We start from the raw sequence: 24,274 nt of genomic DNA, 5'->3' as shown, positions 1-24,274 counted from the left end.
GTGAGTCCCATACTCCGAGCCCATTACTCAACCCCCAACACTTTGGCTAGTGTTAACTTCAACTGGAGCAGGTAGAGCTCTATCCTCATAAAAGACTTATAAACTCTGTCCTCTCTAAAAAAAAAAAAAAAAAAAAACTCCACATGCTCAAATCTCAAGTCTGAATGCTGTAACCTGTCAACACAGTTATTCCTGCAAAATGCCCTCATTTACTTGTTCAGTTTCCTCCTGGCATTGTCTATGGCTGACGGTTTAATAGCCCCCCTCCACACTCTCCGGAGTATGAACTATGTCCACATTGTGTAGCAGCCTAAGCCAACCCTTACCAGCCTGCTTGAGGTCCCATATCATCTCCTTAATTAAGGACAAACCCTTTTGAGTCACCAAATCATTTTCTCCCAAATGGATGATAACGTCTGGACATTTCCCTCCCTCCTTTGAGCTTGTTCAACCACGGTATCCGCTCCTGCCATCGCATTCCACCTTTCCCTTTCCACTTCCACAAGAGTCAATATTGAAATCCAGGTTGTGACCATGAAAGTTCACCCTAGCCTGCCGATTTGCCTATTTTGCAAAGGAGTGGCCCACGATCCAGACAGTCATTCCCGCCTCCGAGGAACCGGCGACGACACCTACAAAAGAAATAAAGATGACAACGTGTAAATTACATTCCTTCAACACCCTCCCCTGATATAAGTCCGAAAGCAACCTGATTTTCATCTCCCTTATTCTATTGGGCCCCTACCCCTTCTGCTAGCCTCTGTTGCTGTGCCAATCTGGAAGGAATGGGTCCAAACTGGCTGGCTTCCTAACCTAATATTGTTAACGCCTTGCGTAGGATAGATAACAATTGGAAAGCCGTTACAGGTTTCCCATTGCTGTGTATGAAAACTCTGCCCAAGTGAACCGCCCAGCCTCCAACTCTCTCTGTGCAGCGCACTGGGCAAATGAGTGACACTGTGTAAGCTTTCAAGAACACTGCCTTCCCTGCTGCTCTCTGATCAGTCTTGGACTTGTCTAACCATCCCTGCACCCTGATTTCTTGTAAACACACCTCCTCCCAGAGAAGCCCCCTGCTACTCTTTCCCCCCAGTAGCTCCGAAACCCGAAATGCTCCAAAAAATAGCCGGAACATGATGGTCAAAAACAATCCCATCTACTGGTCCTCAGTGCATCAAAATATCCAACGTCATCGGCCTCCGCTTAGGCCCTGCAGGGCCTGTCCTCCTTGCCCAACCCTCCAGGATTCTTTTCTCCAACTCTCCTGCAGATGGGGGGTACCCCCACCACAGTTTGCCCATAAAAGCGATGCCCACCAACTGCCCTGAAATAGTCACCCTGGGCTGTCCTCTTTCAATAAGACCCAGTATGATTTGGACGTAACAGCCTCTCTCTCTTATGAACCATAGCTCTTGTGGCACATGAGTCTTCTGATCTGCCTTTGTGGTCAGCCCACGGAACCTCTCAACACTGAGAACGAGACAAATCATCAGCAATGCAATAGTCCACATCTGGAACGTGCCAGGCTCTGAAGGAAATATCAAATCTAAGGCAATGCAACACAAAAACTCACAGCAGCTGCCACAGCCGTGGCTCCCTGGACGACTGCCAGTTGACTACCCACACTATTGACATGTTGTCTACCCAGAAAAGGACTCTTTTGTGAGACACCTGAGGGGCCCATAACATGACAGCCGCAACCAGGGGAAAAAATTCCAAGAAGGCAATGCTGCTTCTGCCCTCCTTCGATTCTACAGGCCATTTCTCAGCACACCAGTGTCCCTGCCAGTATAAGCCAAAACCACAGGCACCCGCAGCGTCAGAGAAAATATGCGCGTTCGAGTCCATGTCTGCCCAGGATTACAGGGGAATGCCATTAAAGTCGTGTAAAAAGGCCATTAAAATCGTGTAAAAAGGCCTTCCACATGCGCAGGTCCTCCCGCACCCCTGCTTCCAAATGGACATGATGGTGAGGCAAGGGGAGTCCCGAAAGGGACAAACCTATGCACCAACAGAAAGTCCTCCCTGCTCTTACCACCCTGCATGCAAAGTTCAAATGTCCCAGGAGCGTTTGCACCTCTTTCACCATCACTTTCTCTTTCGCCATCATTGTGTTAAGTAAAGCCACAATTTTAGACTTCTTGTCCTTTGGCAACCGGGCCTCCCCTGGTGCGGAGTCAATTTCGATGTCCAGAAATGCCAACACTGTTGTAGGCCCCACTGTTTTCTCCGGGGCTAGAGGAGCCCCCAAATCTGCCATCAAACCTTAGAATCTGTCAAGTGAGTCCTGACAGTCTCTGGACCCTGCTGTCCCCACAAAGAAAAAGTCATCCAGGTAGTGTGTTGTGTTCCACCCCTGTGTGCCAAGTGAATAACCGTTGCAGAAAAGTACTGAAACACTCGAAGAGGGCGCATGAAATGGAGCAACCCATAGGGAGTGCTTTGTCCACAAACCATTGGCCTTCAAATTGAATCTCCAACTTATGAAAGTCGTCAGGGTGTACCAGCAGCAGACGGAAAGCTGACTTGATGTTGCTCTTTGCCATCAGTACCCCCTTCTGACCTTCTCCACCAAAGCTAAGGCTACGTCTACGGACGAATACATCACTGACACTTGCTCTGTGGGGATGAAGTCATTCACTGACTGGCCCTCTGGCCAGGACAAGTGTTGAATCAGGCGATATTGTCCTGCTTCCTTCTTGGGCACTACACTGATAGGTGGCACAACTAACTGGTCCATGGGCCAGGTGTCAAACTGGCCTGCCATTTTCCCTTCCTGTATTTCTATAAAAAACAATTCTCTAGGTACTTGCGGGTGCTTCACCGCTGATTTTAGATTGGTCGCCCAACAGTGTATTTTTGGGCCATTGTATCCCAGCCTGAAATCTTCCCTAAACCCCTGTAGCCATACCGCATCGTCATCAGTCCTGTCATAAAAGGAGAGCCAGAAAGACAATTTCTCAATGTAAATGGGTGTATGAGCCTTTCCCTCCAGGTTCCTGTGCTCCTCTTCCAGACCGGACCCCCCCCCCCCTTGTCTGTATTGATTCCCCTGGGGCACTCCTGTCTCACTCCCTGCGTTCCCTTGTTGTTGCCCGTAGCCTGTGGTGGCGGGGGTGCCAGCCGAGAGGCAGGCAACCAACAAGTGTCTGCCTGAGCATTTTGTGCATTCATGTCGGAGTTTACAGAGCTCTCTTGTGCACAGGCCCTTGTTGCAGTCCCTGCATGCTCCCATTTTGATCCCTTGGATTCTATTGCCCCCTCCCACCCCGCCTCGGGTTTGGCGACCCAGAAAGAGCTTTTATACTATTGGCAATCCACTCGCTGTAAAAACGGTCTTGCCCAATTTCGCTGGCCCATGGTGTGCTACCATACATCTGTGTCTAACTAGCCCCATTGGGCGTCTGGGTCTACCGCTAGAAGGTCCTGGAATTTCTCAATATTGTTGAGCCCATGTATTCCCCACAAAATTTAGATGCACCTTCCTGATGACATCTACGTACTTGAATATGGCCACTGCTCTCTCAAGGAACTTCTTGCAGTAGACGCTGGCATAGGTAAGGAAAGCCGCCGACAAGTTCTCAATCGTCACTGGGACTTTCAGGGCGTTTGGATAGTTTTAACTTCTCTTCCCTACATTCCTCCTTAGACCTCAGCTCTCTATGTAGTAGCTTTAAGATCTCTACCTACACCTGCTTCAAGAGTTTCTACTTCGTCAATGGCATTAAATACGCTCATAAAGGTTTTGCAGTCCCCATGCACGGTAATTTCTGGACTTTCACCTCTATGCTCTCTTTTTTAACCCCAGAGTCCTGCTGGTCACCCTGTCCTACCCCTGCATTCCCTTTGCGCTCATCCCGCTCTGCTGGAGGTGATATTTCTTGAGCTGTGCACACAGGGGGGGTCCTCTGTTCCAACTCTGGTGTCCCGCACATATCGCCCTGTCCATGAGTGGGCCTACCCGCCGGCATGGGGCTCCCCGGCCTAGACCCCAATGGATAACATAGTTATGTTGGCCTCCCCACTTGCCGCAGGTTCCGTGGCCTCCACCCCCATCAAGACCTGCTGCACATGGGGCTCCCTGCCGATGATACCATCCACAGGGTTCCCCCTGTTGCTCCTGGCATCAGACGGGCCAGCGGGCTCCTCGACCATAGCCCAACCTTATTTCCTCCATGAGAGGCCTCGCCAGGTAATTGCGAGGCCTCTTGCTGAATGGCCACGCCCACTGCTGCATACGGCGAGACCTCTGGTGCGTCACTGGAGGTCTTGCACTCCTACATCCTTATATTAACTTGCGAGGCCTTCCCGCCTCCGCAGGAGGCTTCGCCCAACACATTTTTATATTTTCCGCTGCCCCGCAGCACAGGTGGGGCCGCAGGCACCATGTCACCCTGCCCAAGCCGACCGCTTCATTCCTGACATGTGGGGCCTCTCTCCCCGCACGTGAGATGCCCTCCCTCTTACCTGGGCCAATGTTTTGGGCCTGCGCTCCAGCACCCCCCTCCCCGCAGACAAACGCGGGGCGCCTGACCCACTGGAAGCATCCTTCAGCAGGTCGAGCCTGCCTGCAGGCGAACCGATTGTGTAACATGATCGTCCTCCATAGGTGAGTATGATTGCATATAATTTTAACGCTGTGCCTCCAATCTACGCCTCCCAACCTGCAGAACGCACTACAAAACGAAGAAGTGTGCCAGCCACCGGGTCACAACGTTAAAATGGTGGCTGGCACACGATATGGAGGGTAGATATGCTGGGCTATAAAGTAGCCCAACCTGCTGTGCACTCCTTTGGACTGCATCACTTCCCCAAAGTCCTCGGGAGCAGATCTTCCTCCGGTCAGCTGCCACCCAAACCCCCATTTTGAGAAAAGGAAAGCAGCCCAACCCCAGGAGTGACTGACTGCACGAAGCACTGGTGGGATTCTGAGCTGCCACGAACTGTGGTGGGAAAGGAGACCTTCCATCCTGCAGTCAGCCACGAGGCTTGGCCTATGACGTGATTGACATGTGCTCTTCTGAATGTGTGCGTGGAAAGCGTGTATCCTGTAGGTGCAGATTACAGAGTAGTGTTGCTCATTTTCTTCGGAAACATTTTTTGCCAGTGCTTTGGTATTTCTACTTATCCTTGGCAGCTGATTTCTGAAATATTTTTTTCTAGATATTTGAACCAACATTGAAGAAAATAAAGAAACTAATGTTGCACACTTTCAACAGTTCAGTAGACCTTTCCCTCTCCACAACGCTTCGGGAAGTATTTGTTATTAGAACTTCCATGTTATGCCTACTGAGTAAAACGGAGATGATAAAAGTAATTCTAAATTTACAATGTATACTTTTTCCAAAAACGTATGGCGTTAAATGAAAACAAATATGACATCATTCTGACATTTGCATTGTAAAAAAGAATGCATATGTTTTTCTTAAAAGTAAAAATTGGTTCCATGCAAAAAGACATTCCAAAGTGAATATAGCAAGATTGTCTTCTAGAAAAGTGTAGCATTGTGTGCTGGACTATTCGCCAGCTTTAAATTGAAACAAAATGGGTAGCTCCCCAGGTACATATGGCAGTATATAGTGGAGTGCGGCCGATGTCACTTTGCAGTATTGGACAAGGGTTCGAATCTCTCATACGATGGATCATTTGAAGGTGAGCCAATTGCCTTACCAAGATCAGGTCAGTGATTAGCCAGGACTGCCATCGCCCATAATCTAAACTGCTGTGTACATTATATAACTAGACTTCTTCCACATCCTTTTCACTAGAGCAGCGGTAGTAGCTGCAATGTTTCTCTTTCCAAGCTTTAATTGCTGTCATCTTATTTGGTCCACTGCTTTCCTTACCGTTTCCCCACCTCACTAGTTTATTCTATGAGCAGATGGCTAAGCACGCTGGCACCTGGGCCATGCCCGCTCCAACAGGAGACCAGCATTCCTGATTCTGCTGTTCCGCATCTACCAGTTGGTGGAATGGATTCTTCAAACCCACCTAGCATCCTCTCAGCCGAGGACCAGCAGCTCAGCAGTCATTTGAAATACAGCATCTGTGTCTGGTTTAGAAATCTGGCTTCCGATTATAAGGACAATATTGTAGAGGCTGCCAAGTATGTTGTACACAGCTTCTGTACTGGAGCACTGGATGCTTGTTTTAAGAGTGTTTGCTAAAGTTGGTTTCCTTCCTAAGCGGGCTTTATTCATACTAGGTGAATATATGTATGTGATGCATAGAGTGTAAACCTAGCTACATAGCAATGGAGCTCTCTACAAAAGGATGGGCTCGGGGAACACAAGATAGTTGACCATGACTAGAAAGGACGACTATTGAATTGGATGTGGCAGTGTAAAAAGGGTAGTCAGTGGGGATAAGTTAGGATGTGTCAAGATACTCTGCAAAGAGAAGTTCCCACTTTGACCTTTATCTCTACTTCTATCTCCTTTTCTTCCTGGGGTACTCTGAGTGGCCTACTAGTGAAATGTGGTGCCTCACAAATCATCAATAAATAAGTAATGGATTTAGATTGAAACACTTAAAACCGGTATATTGAGAACCCAAAAATGATTGAGAATGAAATTTGGTTGGTTCTCTACAACATTTTTGATTGAGCTACTTTTCTCACCATATGACCTTGGGAAAACCCTTATTTCTCTCTGTACCTCCTCTTCTTGGCTGCTGGCATTAATTCCTATACAGCGATGATCAGTGGTTGTAAACTGCGGCGTGGTGAAAAATATCTCGATTTAAATTAGTCCAAGATTCACAAGATGAGACAAGCTGATGATTTCTTCCTCCTCATCCCATATCTCCCATTTCTCATTTAGGCAACTTTTATGGCACACCCAAGCCACCGGCGGAGCCCAGCCCTTTCCAGCCGGACCCTGTGGATCAGGTTCTTTTTGATTTTGCCCCAGAATCACAGAGAAAAAGAACCACTTCGGTCAGTAAGATGGAGAGAACCGACAGCTCATTCCCCGAGGAGGAGGATGAGGAGGACAAGGAAGCAGTAAATGGCAGCGGAAACACAGGTAGTTGCTTCTGTTGGTCTGAGGTGGCATTTGTTGTGGAGTGTGTTCGGAATAGGACCCCAGAAACCAGATCACCTTTTGATATTACTGTTTATCAATTTTGGGTGGTCTTAAACTAAAGGATGTAAACAATAAATAATAGTGAGATCCGTTTAGTTGTTTTACAATCACACTTAAATGTTAAAAGAATTGGAGTGACGTTCATGTTAAAGTGTTCCTCTGAGTACTGCAAATGTTTTTGACTAGGACCCCCTACAGAGGTAGCATTCCACAAATCAGATGTAAAAGTTTGTTTCTTTAACCTCTGTAACATGATTTAATGGAAGTGGTGATTTTGCTGAATGCAAATGACTCTTCATGGTGACAAGGCAGTGTAAATGGAAGAGAGGTAATGGTTACAGTAATTAAAGAATATATTTTAATAGTTGAAAGTTAACTGTTGTTTTTAAACGTCTGCCTTTAGCTGTTGCACAATATATGATCACATTTTCCTTGTGTTAAAATAAACATGATTAATATCTCTTTACTTCGAAAGACTGACTGATCTCAACTCACTCAAGCAAATCCCACCAACTAGAGACTGCACATACAAGACACTCATTGAAGAGTGCAAGTCATGAGACCCTCTCCAGACTTCGGTTGGCTCAGTTGAAATCGCTAGTTCAATCTACTTCTTCTAAGCTACCCACCCTCTGGGTATATCTTCTTCTCTTGGGCAGTCTCTACCTGCAGGGTCAAGCACTCCTTCTCCTCCTTTAGCAGGCCAGGCTACAGCTAGACCCCTAACTTAAGTGTCAAACCCTCTGGGAGACTGGCTTTCAAAGATACTAAACCTGGATCTCTGTAGTCTTTTGAGTACTCCGGGGAGTATACTCCTTTCTTTAGTTAGTGAAGAACTTGGAACTGTAACCAAATAGCAAGGGTTGGGTCCCACTTTTATGCACATTTTCTAGACAGGGAATGTTAATCCTACTGTCCGTACACAATAGCCAGTTTGAAGTGGTGCATTCTCATAGTTCACTTTTCCTTCTACAAAGCATGGACATTATTTTTGTATTCAATATTTGTTATTGTAGTTTTACATGTTTATCACAATGTGGCAAAGATGACAACATACAGTCTTTTATATAGTATCAGTTATTAGCAACAGATTATTTAGGGGTGTCACAGTGCTGTGCCAGCCCATGTTGCTCTTCAATAATTAATACCACTGTTATAGCATTTTCGCTTAGGGACAGTCTTAATACTTAGTCAAGGCAAAGAGGCACACTGTCACATACTTCTTAACTAGTGTAGGAGACCTTGGTGCTGGTACTAATATTGCACACCTTTCCAGTTCAGTGTGCAGGGCTGATCGCCTTTCCCATTCAATCATTCCTTGCTATTTAATTGCCACCCCTCCATTCTCCAATATCCAATTGGCTCACACCTCCAAGGAGAGGGGGGAACGTCTTTGCCTACTGCGCCTTTCCCAGTTGGATCAAATTACTGAAATTCACCTACTGAATGGGATATGTTGTTTTTCTGGCTAGCCTGAGAAGCCTTTTGTCCTATTTAGTCTCCTGCTGCTGCATCCTCTGGCTCTACACTGTTTAGCTTCAGTGGTGTCTTCCACTACCTTGTACCTAATGAGCTCTGCTTTCCATGTCAGTGCCTGTAGTGCATTGTTAGATAACCACTGCATCGCCAATTACGTTTCGGCTGATATAAAGGCAAGGTCTACGAATCTGCTAGTCAGTTTCAACAGAAAAAGAGCTTTCAAAAGCACTACTGAGTGACGTGTGGGTGGGGAAAGGGGGTTCGCTCTGCCTGAATGTTTATTCCCTTGAGTTCAGCATTTGATTGGGCAGAAGTCCTCTGCTTTTTCTGAAAATCGAGTGCTTATAAAGCCCTTTTGCTTACTGTGAAAATGTATGCTCAGTACAGGGCGTCTTGTTTGTTATGGGCACAAGACAATGATCAACACTAGAGGCTTCACTTGTTTAATATGAAACTTTAGGACTAAGGCAGTAGGCATGGTGTGTTTACTTTGAAAAGCATATGATAAAGTCAATAGGGGAGGTAGGTGTTACTCTAGTAAAGCTTGTTTAGTTATATATTGATTCATGGAATATCACAGATTACAGCAGAAGGCTTTGGTTTCCGTGTTTTACACCCCTCTGGCGACAAAAAATACAGATAGAAAATTTGCACTGTGATAATTCGTTTTAAGCCCTTTTATGAGAAATAGTATTTTGGTTTGCCAAATGTAACTTTGTATAAACTTGTAAATTTATGACTGTGTGTTTGATGGGTTTCTGGTAAGAAAGTTTACTCAGTACAGTAGACGTGAGCATGTTATAGTGGAATGCCAATGATAAAGGCTATACTCCTGATTTGTTCTCTGTGAAAAAGTTATATCCAGTGCCAAAGGTGTGATCTGTTTATTATGAAAAGTTACTACAAATGTAGAAGGCCTGGTATTTTATTGTGAAAAGCTTTTGTTAAAGCCTATATACATTTAAAGGTGGATTGGCATTACATTGTGTTACAGGCTGTAGACAGTCATTTTGTTACTTTGAATATCACAGATTACTGAAGTATGTAAGGCTTTGGGTGTTGGTTACCCCTCTGCCGAATCCTGGTGGTAGAAGTGTTTCACTGTGATAATCCTTGTAAGCCCCTTTTGAGATTAGTTGTATATTGTGTTGCCCATTGTAATTTTGTACATATTTTTATACCTTTTATGTTTAATGGTTTCCAGCTCAATTTCAGTTTAGTGGACCTGTGGTTCATTGGGAAAAGTTGTCAGATTCCATAGGTTTGATCTGTTTATTATGAAAACATATGGCAAAGCCTGCCTCTGATCATCAAAAATATGTTTTAACCCCTTGAGTGCTCGTTACGGAACCATTCCGTCACTAGCCACGGACGCGCTGTGCTGGTGACGGAGTGGTTCCGTCACGGTGCGGCCGCCCCGCCTACGCGGCGTCAATTCCGCACCTGCGCGGCCGTTTTATTGAGCGGGCGGAGCCGTGACGGAACGACTCCGTCACAAGCACAGCGCGTCCGTGGCTAGTGACGGCTAGTGACGTCACCCCCCCAGCGGCCAAGGGGTTAAAGGAAAAGGCGTTTAAGAGTGAATTGCTATTGTGCTGTGCTAAAACATGGAGGCCGGTATTTTGTCACTTTGAATTGCACAGATCATCATAGTAGGTAAGGATTTAGGTTTTGGTGATCCATTTGAACAAGCAACGGGGATAGAAGATTTGCAATTCATATTAGGCCCTATGAGGAGAGGTTCTACATTATTTTGGCATTATAATACTGTACACATTTGTAATTATATATATATATATATATATATATATATATAAAAAGAAATTCCTCCTCAGCCTGCTCTGCGCTCGCAGACACCGCCTCCACGCCAGCACCAGCAAGAACGAGGACCGTACCAACAGAGTCAGCAAGATGGTAATTTATTGATTAAAACAGAACCAGCATATATAATTATATAACAATTAATATACATTTTCCAAACCATCAGCTGTACAGCTGATGGTTTCCTTGTTGGAAACTTTATTATCACTACAATCGGTCTAAGTTCATTATGGTGACACAGGCTATAGCCTCATTAGGTAAGCTTATGGTAGATGCAATGGGTCTGATCTTATTATTAGGAAAACCTAAGACAAAGATAGTAGGGTTCATTTATTTAAACAGAAATGCATATTTTATTTATTTACAGCATTTTTCTATAGCATTTCTTCCCCGGTAGGGATTAGAGCTCCATCAATATAACTAGAACTGCATATTCAAAATATGTTTAACAGAGTGCCATGAAGGTCAACCAAACTAAGAGGAAGAACAGAGTGGAGGGGAAGATGAAGAGAAGGAAATATGAGAGAAAAAACATTGTGAGCAGCAAACTTTACTTAGAAGACTCAGAGACTGGACCAGTAAGTTACAGCAGGGCTCAAGTTTGAAACAAGAATTCTTTTTAAGACTTTTTATTAACATTGCTCATGATATTCACATCAATACAATAATCAAGTAGCATGGCGTAAGATGAGATTGCAAAATACAGTGTAGTGCTAACGCAGACACAGGAAGGTTTGTTCGTATTCATTAATATGGGTATAATCCGCCTCTCAATGCCCTGTATTTCATCCACGGTCCCCAGACCTTTTTCAATTTATTTACGCAGCCCTTGGACATGTAGCTAGTTTCTTGGGCTCGCTGGCACCAGTCTAGATCAGCCACTGGTCCCACTGCGGGGGCGCCTGCGCCCCCCTACCACTTGCTATGTTTCTTTTTGCCACACCTGCCGCCATTGCTAGCCAGATCTCGGTGTATCTGGACCAGTCCATGGCCCCTTTGATCATCAGTAGTAACCACCTAGGCTCCATCAGGACCGGGGTACTCACCACCACTGTCATTGTGTCTACTACTTTAGTCCAGAACGGTACAATCTCCGGACAATCCCATAAAATGTGATATAATGTGTCTTTTTCCTTGCACCCCTTAGCACAAAGGATCGATTGACTCCTTCCCCAGACATATAAGTGGGTTCGGGGGCAATAAACCCGGTGAAGAATTTTTAACTGTACCAGTCGGAACCTGGCGCGAATTACTATTTCGCAGGGACTCTGCAGTGCATCCTGCTAGTCGTCGTCCTCCAGGGCCCCTATGTCACCCTCCCATTTTTCCTGCAGGGACACTAGGGGATCGGGCATGTTGTTGATAAGCTTACGGTAAATTGTGGACGTGGGTTTTTCCACTATAGGGTCCAGGAAGAGCCTGTCCTCCAGAGGGGAGTATTCCGGGAGCGATGTAACCCCCCACATTGGTGAACGTAGGGCATGAGTAAGCCATATGTAGTGGTAGTGCTGTGTGTTGTGCAGTTTGTATTCTTTTTGGAAATAGTAGATGGGTCGGGGGTCGTCTCCTTTCCATTCATCCCCTAAATACTCAATGCCTATTAACTTCTACCCCTGACGCCTGTCAATCTGGTCACTTCGGGTAGCTGATCCCCAAACCATAAGAGGGTTCTACCCAATAGGGAGTCCTTCCAGCCCAGGAACTGATTTGCCTCCCTCCAGCACTGGATCACTACCCCAGTGTGCGATGGCAGTTCCCTACTCCGATTCCTTGCATACAGGAGTGGCTCGTAGTTACCCTCAGGCAAGACCCATCTGTCCACCCTATAGGCCGGCTCCGAACCCGCCGCATATACCCAGTCATTTACCAACTGCAACTGTGAAGCCCAGTAGTATAATTGTACGTCTGGGAGGGCCAGCCCCTCAGTCCTAAACTCCCCTTGTTAACTTGCGCAGTGCTATCCGTGGGTTGCCCCCCTCCCAGAGCAATGTCCGCACTGCCTGAGAAATCCTCTGAAATACCCCACCCGGAACCGGATATGGCGTATTTTGTAAAAGATACAAGAGCTGCAGAATTGCCAGCATTTTAAACATTGCGGCCCGCCCCATAAGAGACAGCTGTAGTGACCTCCAGTGACTCACATCTGCTTCCAAACGCAGCTGTTGGGGTTCCAAATTCTTAGTGAAGAACTCTGCTCGATCTCTGTGATGTAAATCCCCAGGTATTTAAATCCACTCTCCGCGATTGAGACCGGGCATCTAGCCGGGATCCGCAGGGGGACCCCAGAGCGGGAAGATCAGCGACTTTGCCCAATTGATCGTGTAGCCTGAATAGCTACCGAACAATTCAAAAAGATGGATCGCCTGCACTATCGAATGGTACGGTCTGGCCATATACAGGACAATATCGTCCGCGTACAGGGAGATGCGCCCTTCCCACTCCTTGGATAACGCCAGGCCCCAGAACGACCTATCCCTCCGGATCCAGTGTGCCAGCGTCTCAAGGGCCAGGGCGAACAAAAGGGGGGACAGTGGGCACCCCTGTCTGGTTCCCCTACGCAGGGGCAAAGCCCGGGACTCTACCCCATTAACTCTGACATTCGCCATTGGTCGCTCATACAGTAGCCACACCCAGCTGCAAAATATCAGTCCAAGTCCCAGTCGACAGAGAACCATGAATAGGTATGCCTATTCAATACTGTCAAAGGCCATTTAGGCGTCCAGCGCCATCAATGCTGTCTGAGTGTTACCTAAGCCTTCTGTTATAGATAGGACCCCATATAAGCGTCGTAGATTATGACGAGTACTCCTGTGCGGCATGAATCCGGACTGATCCACATGCACTGAATCAGGCAGAACTGAGAGCAGCCGCGTCGCCAGTGCCTTGGCTAGGACTTTAGCCTCAACATTTATTAGCGAGATCGGCCGGTAGGAGGAGCATTGATCGGCCGGCTTCCCCGCTTTGTGGATTACCACTATGGTGGCCTCTCTTTGATCCAGCGGCAGTCTCCCCGCTTCACGCACCTCTAAATAAATTTGCAGGAGTGGGTCAATGATAATATTTGCCTGTTGCTTGTAAATTTCTACTGGGAGCCCATTCGGACCCTGCGCCTTACCAGACTGAAGCGTATTAAGAGCTTCGCCAATCTCCAATCCTGTGAGTTCAGCTTCTAGCTGGTCACTTTGCACCTGGGACAGTGTGGGCAGTGCGAAATCCTGCAGGAACTTTGCGCAGTCCTGCTCCGACCTAGTGCACACCGGAATGTAGACCTTTTCAAAGTGTGACGCGAATGCCTCTGCTATATCCGAGCCTTTCAAGGCCAACTTCCCCTCTCCATCCCGTACCTCGGCCACCCTGGAGCGCTCCCTGTCCCACGTTCCAGCCATGCTATAAGCTTCAGGCTTTTGTCACCCAGATCATATATCCTGTGTTGCGTAGCAAGGGAGTATGCTCTCGCCTCATTCTCCGCCAGAGCCCATAGTTCCTTTTGTTTCAGGGCCAGCGCATGACTGTGTCTGGCCGAGGGCGTCCCACTCTCCTCACGCTCACAGAGTGGCCATCTCATTTTCCAACTGTCTAATTTATAAGACCTCCTCTTTCTTCTGGGCGCCTATCAGTGCCTGAGCTTGTCCCCTTATAACTGTTTTGTAGGCTTCCCATAACGTTAAGTGGGATTCCACTGAGCCCCGATTTTCATCAAAATAGAGTTGGGAACCCTCCCGAAGTTTATCGCAAATGTTTTCGTCCCCAAGTCTCCACGAATCTATCCTTGGAAAGGATGCCTTGGCGGTCATTGAGCCCCTGAGAAGAACACTCACCGGAGAGTGGTCCGAGATTCCCCTCGCCAGTATGCGGGTGTCCGCAAAGTCGCCTGACCGAGCCGTAGGTGTGAAGAGATGGCCCAGCCTGGAAAAGGACCCATGCCTGGCCGAGTAGACCGTGTATTGTCTGTGGAAGGGGCAGTGCGTGGGCCACAAGTCCCCAATACCCTAGGCCCGGTAAGCCACTTTCCCCCCTGTATTCCCGCCCCTCACCCGACTGGTCCAAGGCAGCATCCATAACAGCATTTGTGTCGCCCCCCAGCAGTAGCACCCCATGGGGGAGGTCTGCCAGGAAGGAACCCAGTTTCTTTTACGTCAGGGAATGTAAACCAGGCGGAATGTAGCAGGAGCCCAAAACTAGTGTCTGTCCCTCCCATCTGCCAGCTACTCCTGCCATGCACCCGGAGTCCTCTGTTCATGCACCCTCGACTACTATAAGCAAAGTATTGCGAATCAATGTTCCCACCTCCCTAGAGCTGATGTAAAGCTCAAACGCACCACTATTCTGTATCCGAACCTGTGAAGCGCCTTACATCTATTGCCTCGCAGGTGCGTCTCCTGCTGAAGAACCACATCTGGGGAGTGCCGCTTCAGGTACTGCAATACCAGCATCCGTTTAATTTTGTTCCCCAGCATCTTATCGTTCCACATCCATATCTTGACCTGTGCCCGATCACCCATCATATGTCATGGAGCTCCACCTCTGTGGATAAACCATATTCTCTTGGGTCCCTTCATAGCAGTACCACCATGCATTATTGTAAGATAGACATTGAGCAAAACATACCAACCCCCATAAACCTCGCCACAGCCCCCCAACCAACTTTCCCCTCCCTCTCTCCCTGCTCAGTGGGTGCCCAACCTCCCACCTTGAAAACTTGCAGAGTGCCCATCGGCCCATCATACCCAACATCAGCTTGCAGAGGGAACGTAAGCCCGCAGTCAACAGTAAGAGTTATACATGGCTAACGGAATTTACACCCATACAGATAGATATGTTAGGTACACCCTTTATCACATCTTTAATTCCCCCTCCCGTCCCTCCCCACCCCTCTTCGCCATTGTTGTAGTCTCAACCATAGGAGTGGTCCCAATGAGCCAACTCTGGCTCATCCACTAGCATGGAATCTGGCGACTCCGCTGGGCCCTCCAGGCCCCCACTCACGTCCAGAGCCCAATATCAATCCCTTTCTCCCTCCCCCAGGCCTGAGTTACCTCAGAACTTTACAGTCACTAGAGTCACTTATGCATACTCTGTTCCTGTGCTCGGTCGTCCGGAGCCGATCCTCCTGCACTCATCACCTCTCGGCCAGACTGGCTGTGTTCTTGTCTGCGCAGGCCTCCAATTCTGCCCACTGTCCTCCATCCCTCTAGCCAGTCACTGGCATCTTCTGGCTTGTCAAAGAAGTATGCCTTGCTCCCGTCCAGGATCTTGAGTTGCACTGGGTATAGCATCATGTACTTCACCCCTTGCTCCCGAAGGGCCTGTTTGACCCCTTCAAAGGACCTTCGCTGACAATGAATATGAAGTATGAAATCTGGAAATAATCGTATTGTGGCATTCTCTAGTTTCAGGTCTCCAGACACTCGCGACGTCTGCAGGATGGCATCACGATCTCTATAACCCAGGATCTGCGCGATGATGATGCGTGGAGGGGGCCCAGGCTCCGGCCTCCCTCCTAATGGGTGATGGGCCCTCTCTAACGAAAAGAAGTTGGATATGCGCTTCGGTTGGAGATGTTTAAGAATCAAGTCCTCCACAAAGCAGTCCATGGAGGGTCCTTCCAAGCCTTCCGGAACCCCCACTATGCGGATGTTGTTGCGCCTCGCTCTCCCTTCCTGGTCTTTCAGCCTAGTGTAGATGTCAGCTTGAATCTTGGTTATGGCCGCTACTTGTTCCTCGAGTCTTAGTTTTGGAGTTTAGGCTGCCGATGCCCGTCTCCAGCAAATTGACCTCTTCCGTCACTGAGTCTAACTTGGGCTCGAAGGGTTCTCTGTAGTTATTTGATGGCTGACATAATGTCTCTAAGCAAGGGATCAGGATCGACCTCCCCCGTGTCGCCCTGGTGGCTCCCTCCGTTACCACCGTCTACCCATGGTCTCCGTATACTTGTCGATGTGGTTCGACTGGCCTTGTCCTGGTAGTCTGTTGCAGCCCATGACAAGGTGCCACGTTCTTTTGCGCGCCCTGTGGGGAGAGTTACCAGTGAAGGCGCCGCCCGTCCGTGGGAGTCTCCCGTGTTCACCCTGCGCAGGCCAGACACATTTCTGCGCGGTCCTCTCTGCAGCTTGCGCCCACCCTGGCCGTGAACTGCTGGACTCTGCGCCGTCCCCTATCCCCTTCCCGGGGTTCTTTCCAGGCCAGATCAAGCCCTACACTCTCCCATTTCCCCGTGGATTTGCTGCCAGGTGACTCTTATTCGGCCGGAGTTAGGCCTCCCGGATGGCGCACCAACCGGGTTTCACCACACACGTGTTCAGTACCTCAGATTAAGCTGCAGCTCTGCCGTCTCCCTCGCATGGGACACAGGCTCCTTCCCCACACCACAGTCCGCATCGGCGCAAACCGGCGTCTTCCATGTCTGCCGGAGTGTCTCAGGGTCCAATGGTGTCACCTGCTTAGTGGGATCAGGCGTCCCCGGTCCCTCAACTGTCCAGGCTGCCGCATCCACGCCGCTGCGTATCGTGGGCAACCAGCCGTCTGGGCTCCAAATGTGACGCGGCAGTCCCCCGCCGACTTCCCTGGCCTCTGCTAACAGGGATCTCAAGCTCTCCTGTCCTCCGGTGCATTCATCACAGCTCGCCTCACAGACCCTCTCACCTCCCTTGGCCTCCAGGCCGTCACCGGCACAGTGTTCCCGCCTGGTGCTGCAGACCCCAGACACCTACAACCAGAGCCGGGGTGAGCTGTAACTCTCCGCTGTCCACCGCCCACACAGCTCTACCGCACTTCGCTATCAAGTTTCACCGCAGTCGTGCACGACCGCGCCAGCAGCTCCTCCAAGGCCGAGGGTTCTCAAGCCTCACGCTCTGCACAGGCTGGGGCCATTTTGTTCCCGCAACCCGATCGGCCTGGGCCGTTCAGTCTCGGCGAATTGCTGCCTCACGGGGAGCCTTCGTGCTGCTGCCGTAAAGCCCTTGTTCTCACTGCTTTACGACGACTTTTGGTGTTCTCACCTGAGCAGATAATGTCGGATTTCGGGTGATTTGTTAATGACTGCTGGCGCAGCTCGTCTAATGTGCAGCCATCTTTCTTGGCTGCAAGCCACGCTCCCGAAACGAGAATTCTTGATTTGCCTGGGTCTTGATTCAGGAAAGTCAAGAAAATTTGTTTTTGGACTATTTTTCCTGAATAAGAGAATCTGGTGCCATTCGTAATTGAATCTGAGGTCTGACAGTAGCAGCTGACCCTAAAAGGGATTGTCTAGGAGCTAGGGAAGTCTTATATTTTGATTGTTATAAAGTGGGGGAAGTCCTTGCTGCATAATATCCTGGAGACACCATATGCTTTTTTAGAAAATCTGTTAGGTTGTGTGGCCTTCCCATATGGATAGCTTCAAATGTAAGACAGCATATTTTAGATGTGATTCTTACCTCCAGTGGGAGCCAGTGAAGTTCTCTCAGGATAGGGAAGGATGTAGTCAAATGATCTTTTATCTGAGATTACCCTAGCTGCTGAGTCCACTTCAATGGTCTGCAGGGTTTTCTCCAGGGGCACGATAGGAGGGCATTGTCCGTGTTCAGCCTAGAGTTTATGAATATATGAACGGCTGACATAAGTGGAATGATGGGGAATAGATGGTTTATTCTTTTTCATTGATGTGTATGGAAATTAGCCGTTTGGGCAAGCGTGTTTAAATGAGGTTACTGCTGTTGATGGGTAGGGTGAGTAACAGTTTCATATGTGCAAGCCAATAGGCCTTTAAGGGTGGGTTGTCATGCAATAAGTTAATGCCTGCAGACGTGCATTTTGTTATAAGTAATCTCATAGAATATATTGTTATGGACTGTTTTTTGTGTCGACTGCCTCCTTTGAGAAACCCTGAGGCTAGGAGATAAGCAGTGTAATAATTCTTCTTAGAATCTTTTTTGGGAGGGGCGTGACTGAGGTATACAGGTGTGTGTGTATTCACTTAAACAAAAAAGATTGAAGATACGTTATAGTTGGGTATCGAATTATGATTTCAGCTTACACAAACCACAGAAATACACTGAAAAAATCAAAGGTGAAGGCGATCTTATAGTTTGATGTTCAAATGCGTTAAAATATGTTTTTAAAAAACTTTAAAAAGCACTGAAACTCACCAATTATAATTCAGTGAGTTAATGATAACTTACACTCATGCCACACACTGCTTATGACCTCACATACCACATCACTCATGACATGTTAAATCATGTCAATGTTGTAATTTCAGATGTCATTAGGGATGTTATCAGTGCGATCATTCAACATGTCAAGAGTGATGTTATATGTGAGGGTATAAGCAGCGCATGGCGAGTGTGCGAGTAATAGTTACTAGAGGGCACGAGTTATAGTCACTGGGGATGTCTATAACTTGGTTTTGTTAGTTTAAAATTTTATGTTTTAACAGAAGTTTTCACCTAACTACAACGTCCCTGTAACCTTTAGTTTTTTTTTGCGATTTTCTAAAGTTTTGTTTTAATGCAAAGTTTGATATTCTTACAATTCCTATTTATAATGCCACTTTTTAACCTTTGGTTTTTTTTCCAGTGAATTCCTAGGTTGTTTTTTTAACTTATGATGTCCATCGCCTTGCACGGTTTGGGCTCAGGGCCTTAGGTCGTGCACGGCATGAGGTAGGTAAGGCACCAACCTCAAAGGCCTTGTTCGGCCTGGGGTTAGGCACAGATCCTGGCCTGGAACCAGGCCCTGTGCCCAATCCCCCTGTCACACACACACTGCCTTTGGCTGTGCGCACCGTGGGTTTAGCTACTGGGCCAACCACCCATATATAGCCAAATCATGAAAGACACTCACGCCCCCCTTTTGTTTTAATGCATTTCTGATCATGCAGGACTTTGACTGGATTCAGCGCAGACCTTTTGCTCCCAAGAGGCACTTGCTGGAGCAGGGGAGTTCTGCTGACTCACGTGACAGTCCTGTGGGATCGCAGCAATCCCACAAAATGTGGAATATGGCTTTGAAGCCCCGCCCACTCTCCACTCAATATGTCATTGGCTTGTGTCATTATCCTTCTTAAAAGCTGGCTTGCGAGTGGTTATCAGGCTTGTTGGTCCCTCCTTGGTACGACCTTGTCTGCATCCACCTCAGCTCCTTCCTGGAAAGTTTTGGGGTGAAAAAGTCAAGTGGGGCTGTGAAAAATGGTGTGGGGGGGGGGGGAGGGGGGGCAGGTGTTGATCATAAACGTGTTTTTTTCCATAGGAAAATTGAACAGCGATTTATAAGAAATTTAAAAAAGGCTAAACAAAACTACACAAAACTTGTCAGAAAGCTATATCTATACCCAGAAATCGTGCTTATCTTGTTTGGTTTAATCTGTTCATTGGTTTTTGAGAAATAAAGCTTACAAATGTATGCATAATTTGCAACGTGGTACCTTCTGCTGAGCATCTGTGGGTCTGCAAACTTAAACTTGCATGATCTGATCAAGAAAAAGTTGCAGCTGCCATTTTAGGACTTGTGGATTGGGTCCTTGTGTCCTTGTGTCCTAAGAAGTAAAGACAAGCATTTGCAATGCAATAGGTCTCTCATTTGTGAGAGTTGGGGCTATTGGCGTTGTAAATTATGTTTTTTTCCTGTCTGTTTTGTTTTGGAGTTTAGTGGATGTATGTGGTATGCACTAGAGCGGAATTATGCAGGTTGTATTCAAATTGTTAGTTGTATATTTGTGTGTTGTCTAGTGTATTTGTATAGTGGAATTGTATGCCATGGTGAATAGATGGCGGTGAGTGGTGAGAGCTGCAGAGAATAGAGAGAAAGGAAGAATGAGAGGGATAGGTAGTTTGTGTAGGGAGCAGTTATTGAACTTGAGACAGAGAGCAGAAATATGTATGAGAAAGATAGAAAGAAGGTGAGAGCAGGGCATTGACGCATAAAGAGTGAAGTTTTCTGTAAGCAGAAGACACCCTAAGAAGAGGAGGAGAGCGTAGGTTGGAGGGACAGAAACTTTGAAAAGTTATGGTATAGAAACTTTGCTTGAAAACCTGAGTCAACCACTTGAGAGATGCAGAAGTAGTGTGTGAGAGAGAGAGAGGGTTGTGTGAGAAAGAGTACAAGAGATAGAGGGACAAGTGGAAGGGGCACTGGGGGTGAGGCAAGAGGTGGCCTAGCGCACAGGGTGAGGAGGTATAGGGAGGTAGCATTTGTGAGTAAGCACTATAGAGAGGAGACAGTTTGTGTGAGGGAGGGATGAGAGAGGGCAGTGGGTATGTGGGGGAGAGATGACTGTTAATGTGGGACAAACAGATGCAAAGCAGTAACAAACTGCGTATTGATCAGGAGCAATACACATTTTACACTGACGGAGTACAAACACACTGATCCCTCTACAAGTGAAACACTTCGAGGGAAGGGGTGCCGCTTACTCAGGAAAAGCACCCCTTCAAAAACTCAGAAAGGCACTAATTTTGACTTTTGAAGGCCTGGTGTGGTGGGGCTGCTCGTGTTTCCTGCACTAGAACAGGATATGGATGCAAAACTCGGCCGCCTCTGTGGGCGTGAAGCAGCCAAAAGCACACCCAAAAACTCCTCTGCCGGGACAATTACAGACAAGACAATCGGACCAAAAGTCATACAAAACCAGCAAGGCTGTGTGCGTATTTCACACCCTATAAACCAACAGACAAGTAAACACAGCGCGGAGTAGAAAAGTAAGAAAATACGAACTACAAAAAAAATGCAAAACACAGACACTACAGTAAAATGGAGGCTGCACGGATTTCACAGCACAAACCACATAAAAAAAGCATTTACAATGCAACAGGTCTCGCAATTACATTGTTTTGAGCTATTGGCATTGTAAATGTTATTGTTTTTTTTTCCTTTTGTGAAGCAGTAATTAAATGGTGTAATGCAAAATGGCAGTAACTATAGTCATGTGCCATTGTCAGATCAGAGACATGAACGTAATGCCCTCTGGTGGAGGGTATGCCACTACAATGGTATGCTCTCGTTTGTAATAATAATTATTTGATATGCTTCCTGTTAGTCAGTTGGTGAAATAGCTCTGTGGGTTAACACGCCGACTGCAAAGATCTGTGAGTTCACGGGCAGGTCACCGATATGAATCCATCTGGGCTGTCTCTGCATTTTGTATTACTGCTTAGTTTGAAAAGGTGAAGATTTGAGATGCTCACAGCAGCTTCCTTTTACAGCGCTAAGAATGACCAAACGACAGGATCAAGCGCTGCACAAGATGACAAATACGGCCATTTTAACTCATTAAAACACAAACCTTCATGACATTTGACCTTAGAGGCATTTATGAGTTTAGGCCCCAAGAGTAAAGCATTAACAGCGAACCAACCTGCACACGATGAAAAGAACAGGGTTAAAAGGCTGAAAGTGTGACATCAAACCTGTTGTCATCCGCACTGTGTGCTCAGCTGTCACACTCGCTCCTGATGGTGGTAATGATGAAATTCGCGCCGCAGCGTTGTCATATGTAAAGTCCCACCACTGGGTTGCAGTCAAGCTTCTCACTGAGGGGTGCACTGACGTCCACGGCTGCTCCCTGGCTCCCGAGCCTCAGAGCTCAGCGCCCCGGTGCTGCTCCCCAGGTATCACCAATGGACTTGGAGGCAAAGGAAGGGGCAGATGAGGCCACATGACTGGGCAGGGGTGTCAGTCTAGAGATGGGGTGAACAGAAAAGAGAGATGGCCTCGGGGAGGGGGCAGAGAATGAAATGAGGAGAGAGTCAGGACGAGGAGCGAAAAGGCAAGGGACACAAGGAGGGGAAAGATAGAATGAAAAGCAGGAGGGGGGGGTTAATGGAGGGAAGAAGTGGAAAGAAGAAGGCAGTGATGAGATGGGCGGAGAGAGGCCCAAGCAGGGGAGAGAGGCTGCCCAGTGAACCCAAGTAGAGAGGCACCCGGGGATGGTGGGAGGGTGAGAGGATGCAGACATGGAAGGCAAGGCGAGAAAGACGGAAGGTGGGGGCCGAGGGAGGGTTCTAGAAGAGTTAAAGAGAGGGGGCTGGGAGGGGTCCAGTCCATCAGTAACTTTAAAAGTTGGTAGGTAGTCATAGTTTCAAAGATGTTACGCCAAATCTGTAGTCACCATTCCCCTCTTTTCACCGGCGCTAACCCTAAATATATGTGGTAAAAGTGGCCAGTACATCCACTAAACGTGTCTCGGCGAAATCCCTCTCACCTTTTATTCCACTCCTTGAAGAAGTGGAGTTCAGGCCTCCGTAGCACACCCGTGTTTTGCTGGCAGAGGTTGACAAAGGCCAGCACCATAGGTCGGCGTGCACCTGGCTGGGGGGTGCAGTCTCAAGGAGCAGCACGGGCAAGGAAGCGACAAGAGTAAAATAACGTGTTAGGATGGAGACTAGGGCTTGGGAGCGCAGGGGGTGGTGTAAAGAGATAGTGGGGGATGGCTGGGTTTCTAGGGGGGGGTTTATGCTTGCAACAGCTGACCCTGGAGGTGGGGGGGGTGAGTTGGGTCTAGGCGTGGTTCAGAGTCATTGGCTCGCAGGGGTGGAATGACAGCAACGGTCTGGTGGTTTAGGACGGGGTAGGGGGGAGGGGAGGTGGGGCAGTGTGCTTGGAGCTGCTGACTTTGTGCGTGAGTGGTATTGGGTTGAGATCTGAAACTTGTTTATGATCCACAGTTAGTTTTACTTTCTTCACAGCAACTTGCATATTTTAAACCAGTTAAATGCCGAAATGCTATATTACGGCTCGCTCTGCCACCAGCAGAGCCTGCAAAAAGGGTTCAAGGTGGGCAGCAACAGAAGTCTCTCACTTGCTTGCAGAGAAAAGCTTGTGTTTGCCTTGTGCAGCTTGTCCAAAATCGGATAAATTTAGAAATCCGTGCAGCTCATTGTTTCTTTCTGTAGATTGCCGGAACCACCCTTGGACACCAACTTGCTCCCATGTGCTTGCTCTCAGAGCCACGCAGAGTTCGGCCCTGGTCAGGATCAAAGGTGCTCTCAAAGTAAAAAAAAAAAAAGCCTGCGGACAGTGCAAGTGGTGCGCGCGCACCACTGCGACACACGTGACGGCTTATTGATGTCTATTACGTGCACCGAGCGCGTAATAGACACCAATAGGCCATGGGCGGGGCAATGCGCCCGCCTGTGGCCTGTTGCGTGCAGTCTTTCATTAAAAGACGCACGTAAAGCCCAATAGCTATCCATAGAAGGAAAAGCACACGCACGAGCGTGTGTGATTCCTAGGGCAGCTTCAAAACCCCGTTTTAAGATTACAAAATGCGCTCGCGCTGCGAAGCACTGCTACGCAGTGCAACGCAGGGCGCGAGCCCTAAAAAACATAGAAGGGGCCAAGCAGAGGTATCCTGACCCCCTAAGGCTTGTGGAACTGTGGATCCACTATGATGCCCAGCGCTGCCCCTCAGTGTAAATTAGCTGGGGAACCGCAGCGCCAAGACTAAAAAAGAGGGGAGGCCAAGGGCATTGCTCAACCTCGGAGTTTGCCCACCAACAGGGGTTTGGGTGCAGGGCATGTGCCCAAAGCCCACTTCTGACCATGGGGGGGTTGGGTGCAAGGCCTGGCCTCATGTCAGGATCTGGGCCCAATCTCATTCCACTGATGCAGAGTTGGCATAGTGAGAATCTATTATTTTACATTACAAAAGTGACTTTACTGTTTAGACGTAGTAATAATATCTTCATATTTTTTTGTTAAGCTCTAGAAATATCCCTAGAAATTCATTTATTTAAAAAAAAAAGGTTGAAGTGACATAGACACTGGAGCTTTAAAACAATAATAGACTATGTACAATATCATTGCAAGATGGCCACCCACTGCTATATATAATATGTTTTGGTATAGCAAGCATATACATGCCACGTATAGCCAGCAGCATTTTTTTCTTTTTTTCTGCTTTTGTTCTTTAA

The 24,274-nt window shown here is 47.7% G+C and overlaps 1 protein-coding gene across 2 annotated transcripts in view; it reads left to right on the top strand.

Annotated features, from left to right (window-relative positions):
* MAGI3 (membrane associated guanylate kinase, WW and PDZ domain containing 3) overlaps positions 1-24,274 on the top strand; it is a 1,323,293-nt gene that overhangs the window by 577,204 nt on the left and 721,815 nt on the right. For both annotated transcript variants that reach the window (XM_086923326.1, XM_086923327.1), the window contains exon 4: positions 6,822-7,025. In XM_086923326.1, the coding sequence (XP_086779452.1) occupies positions 6,822-7,025 (204 nt within the window). The remainder of the gene's footprint in view (positions 1-6,821; positions 7,026-24,274) is intronic.

The sequence above is a fragment of the Lissotriton vulgaris genome, chromosome 5, assembly GCF_964263255.1.
Source record: "Lissotriton vulgaris chromosome 5, aLisVul1.2, whole genome shotgun sequence".
In the NCBI taxonomy this organism is placed as follows: domain Eukaryota; kingdom Metazoa; phylum Chordata; class Amphibia; order Caudata; family Salamandridae; genus Lissotriton; species Lissotriton vulgaris.
The sequence above is the reverse complement of the archived record's forward strand: the minus strand, read 5'-3'. Positions and strand labels throughout refer to the sequence as shown.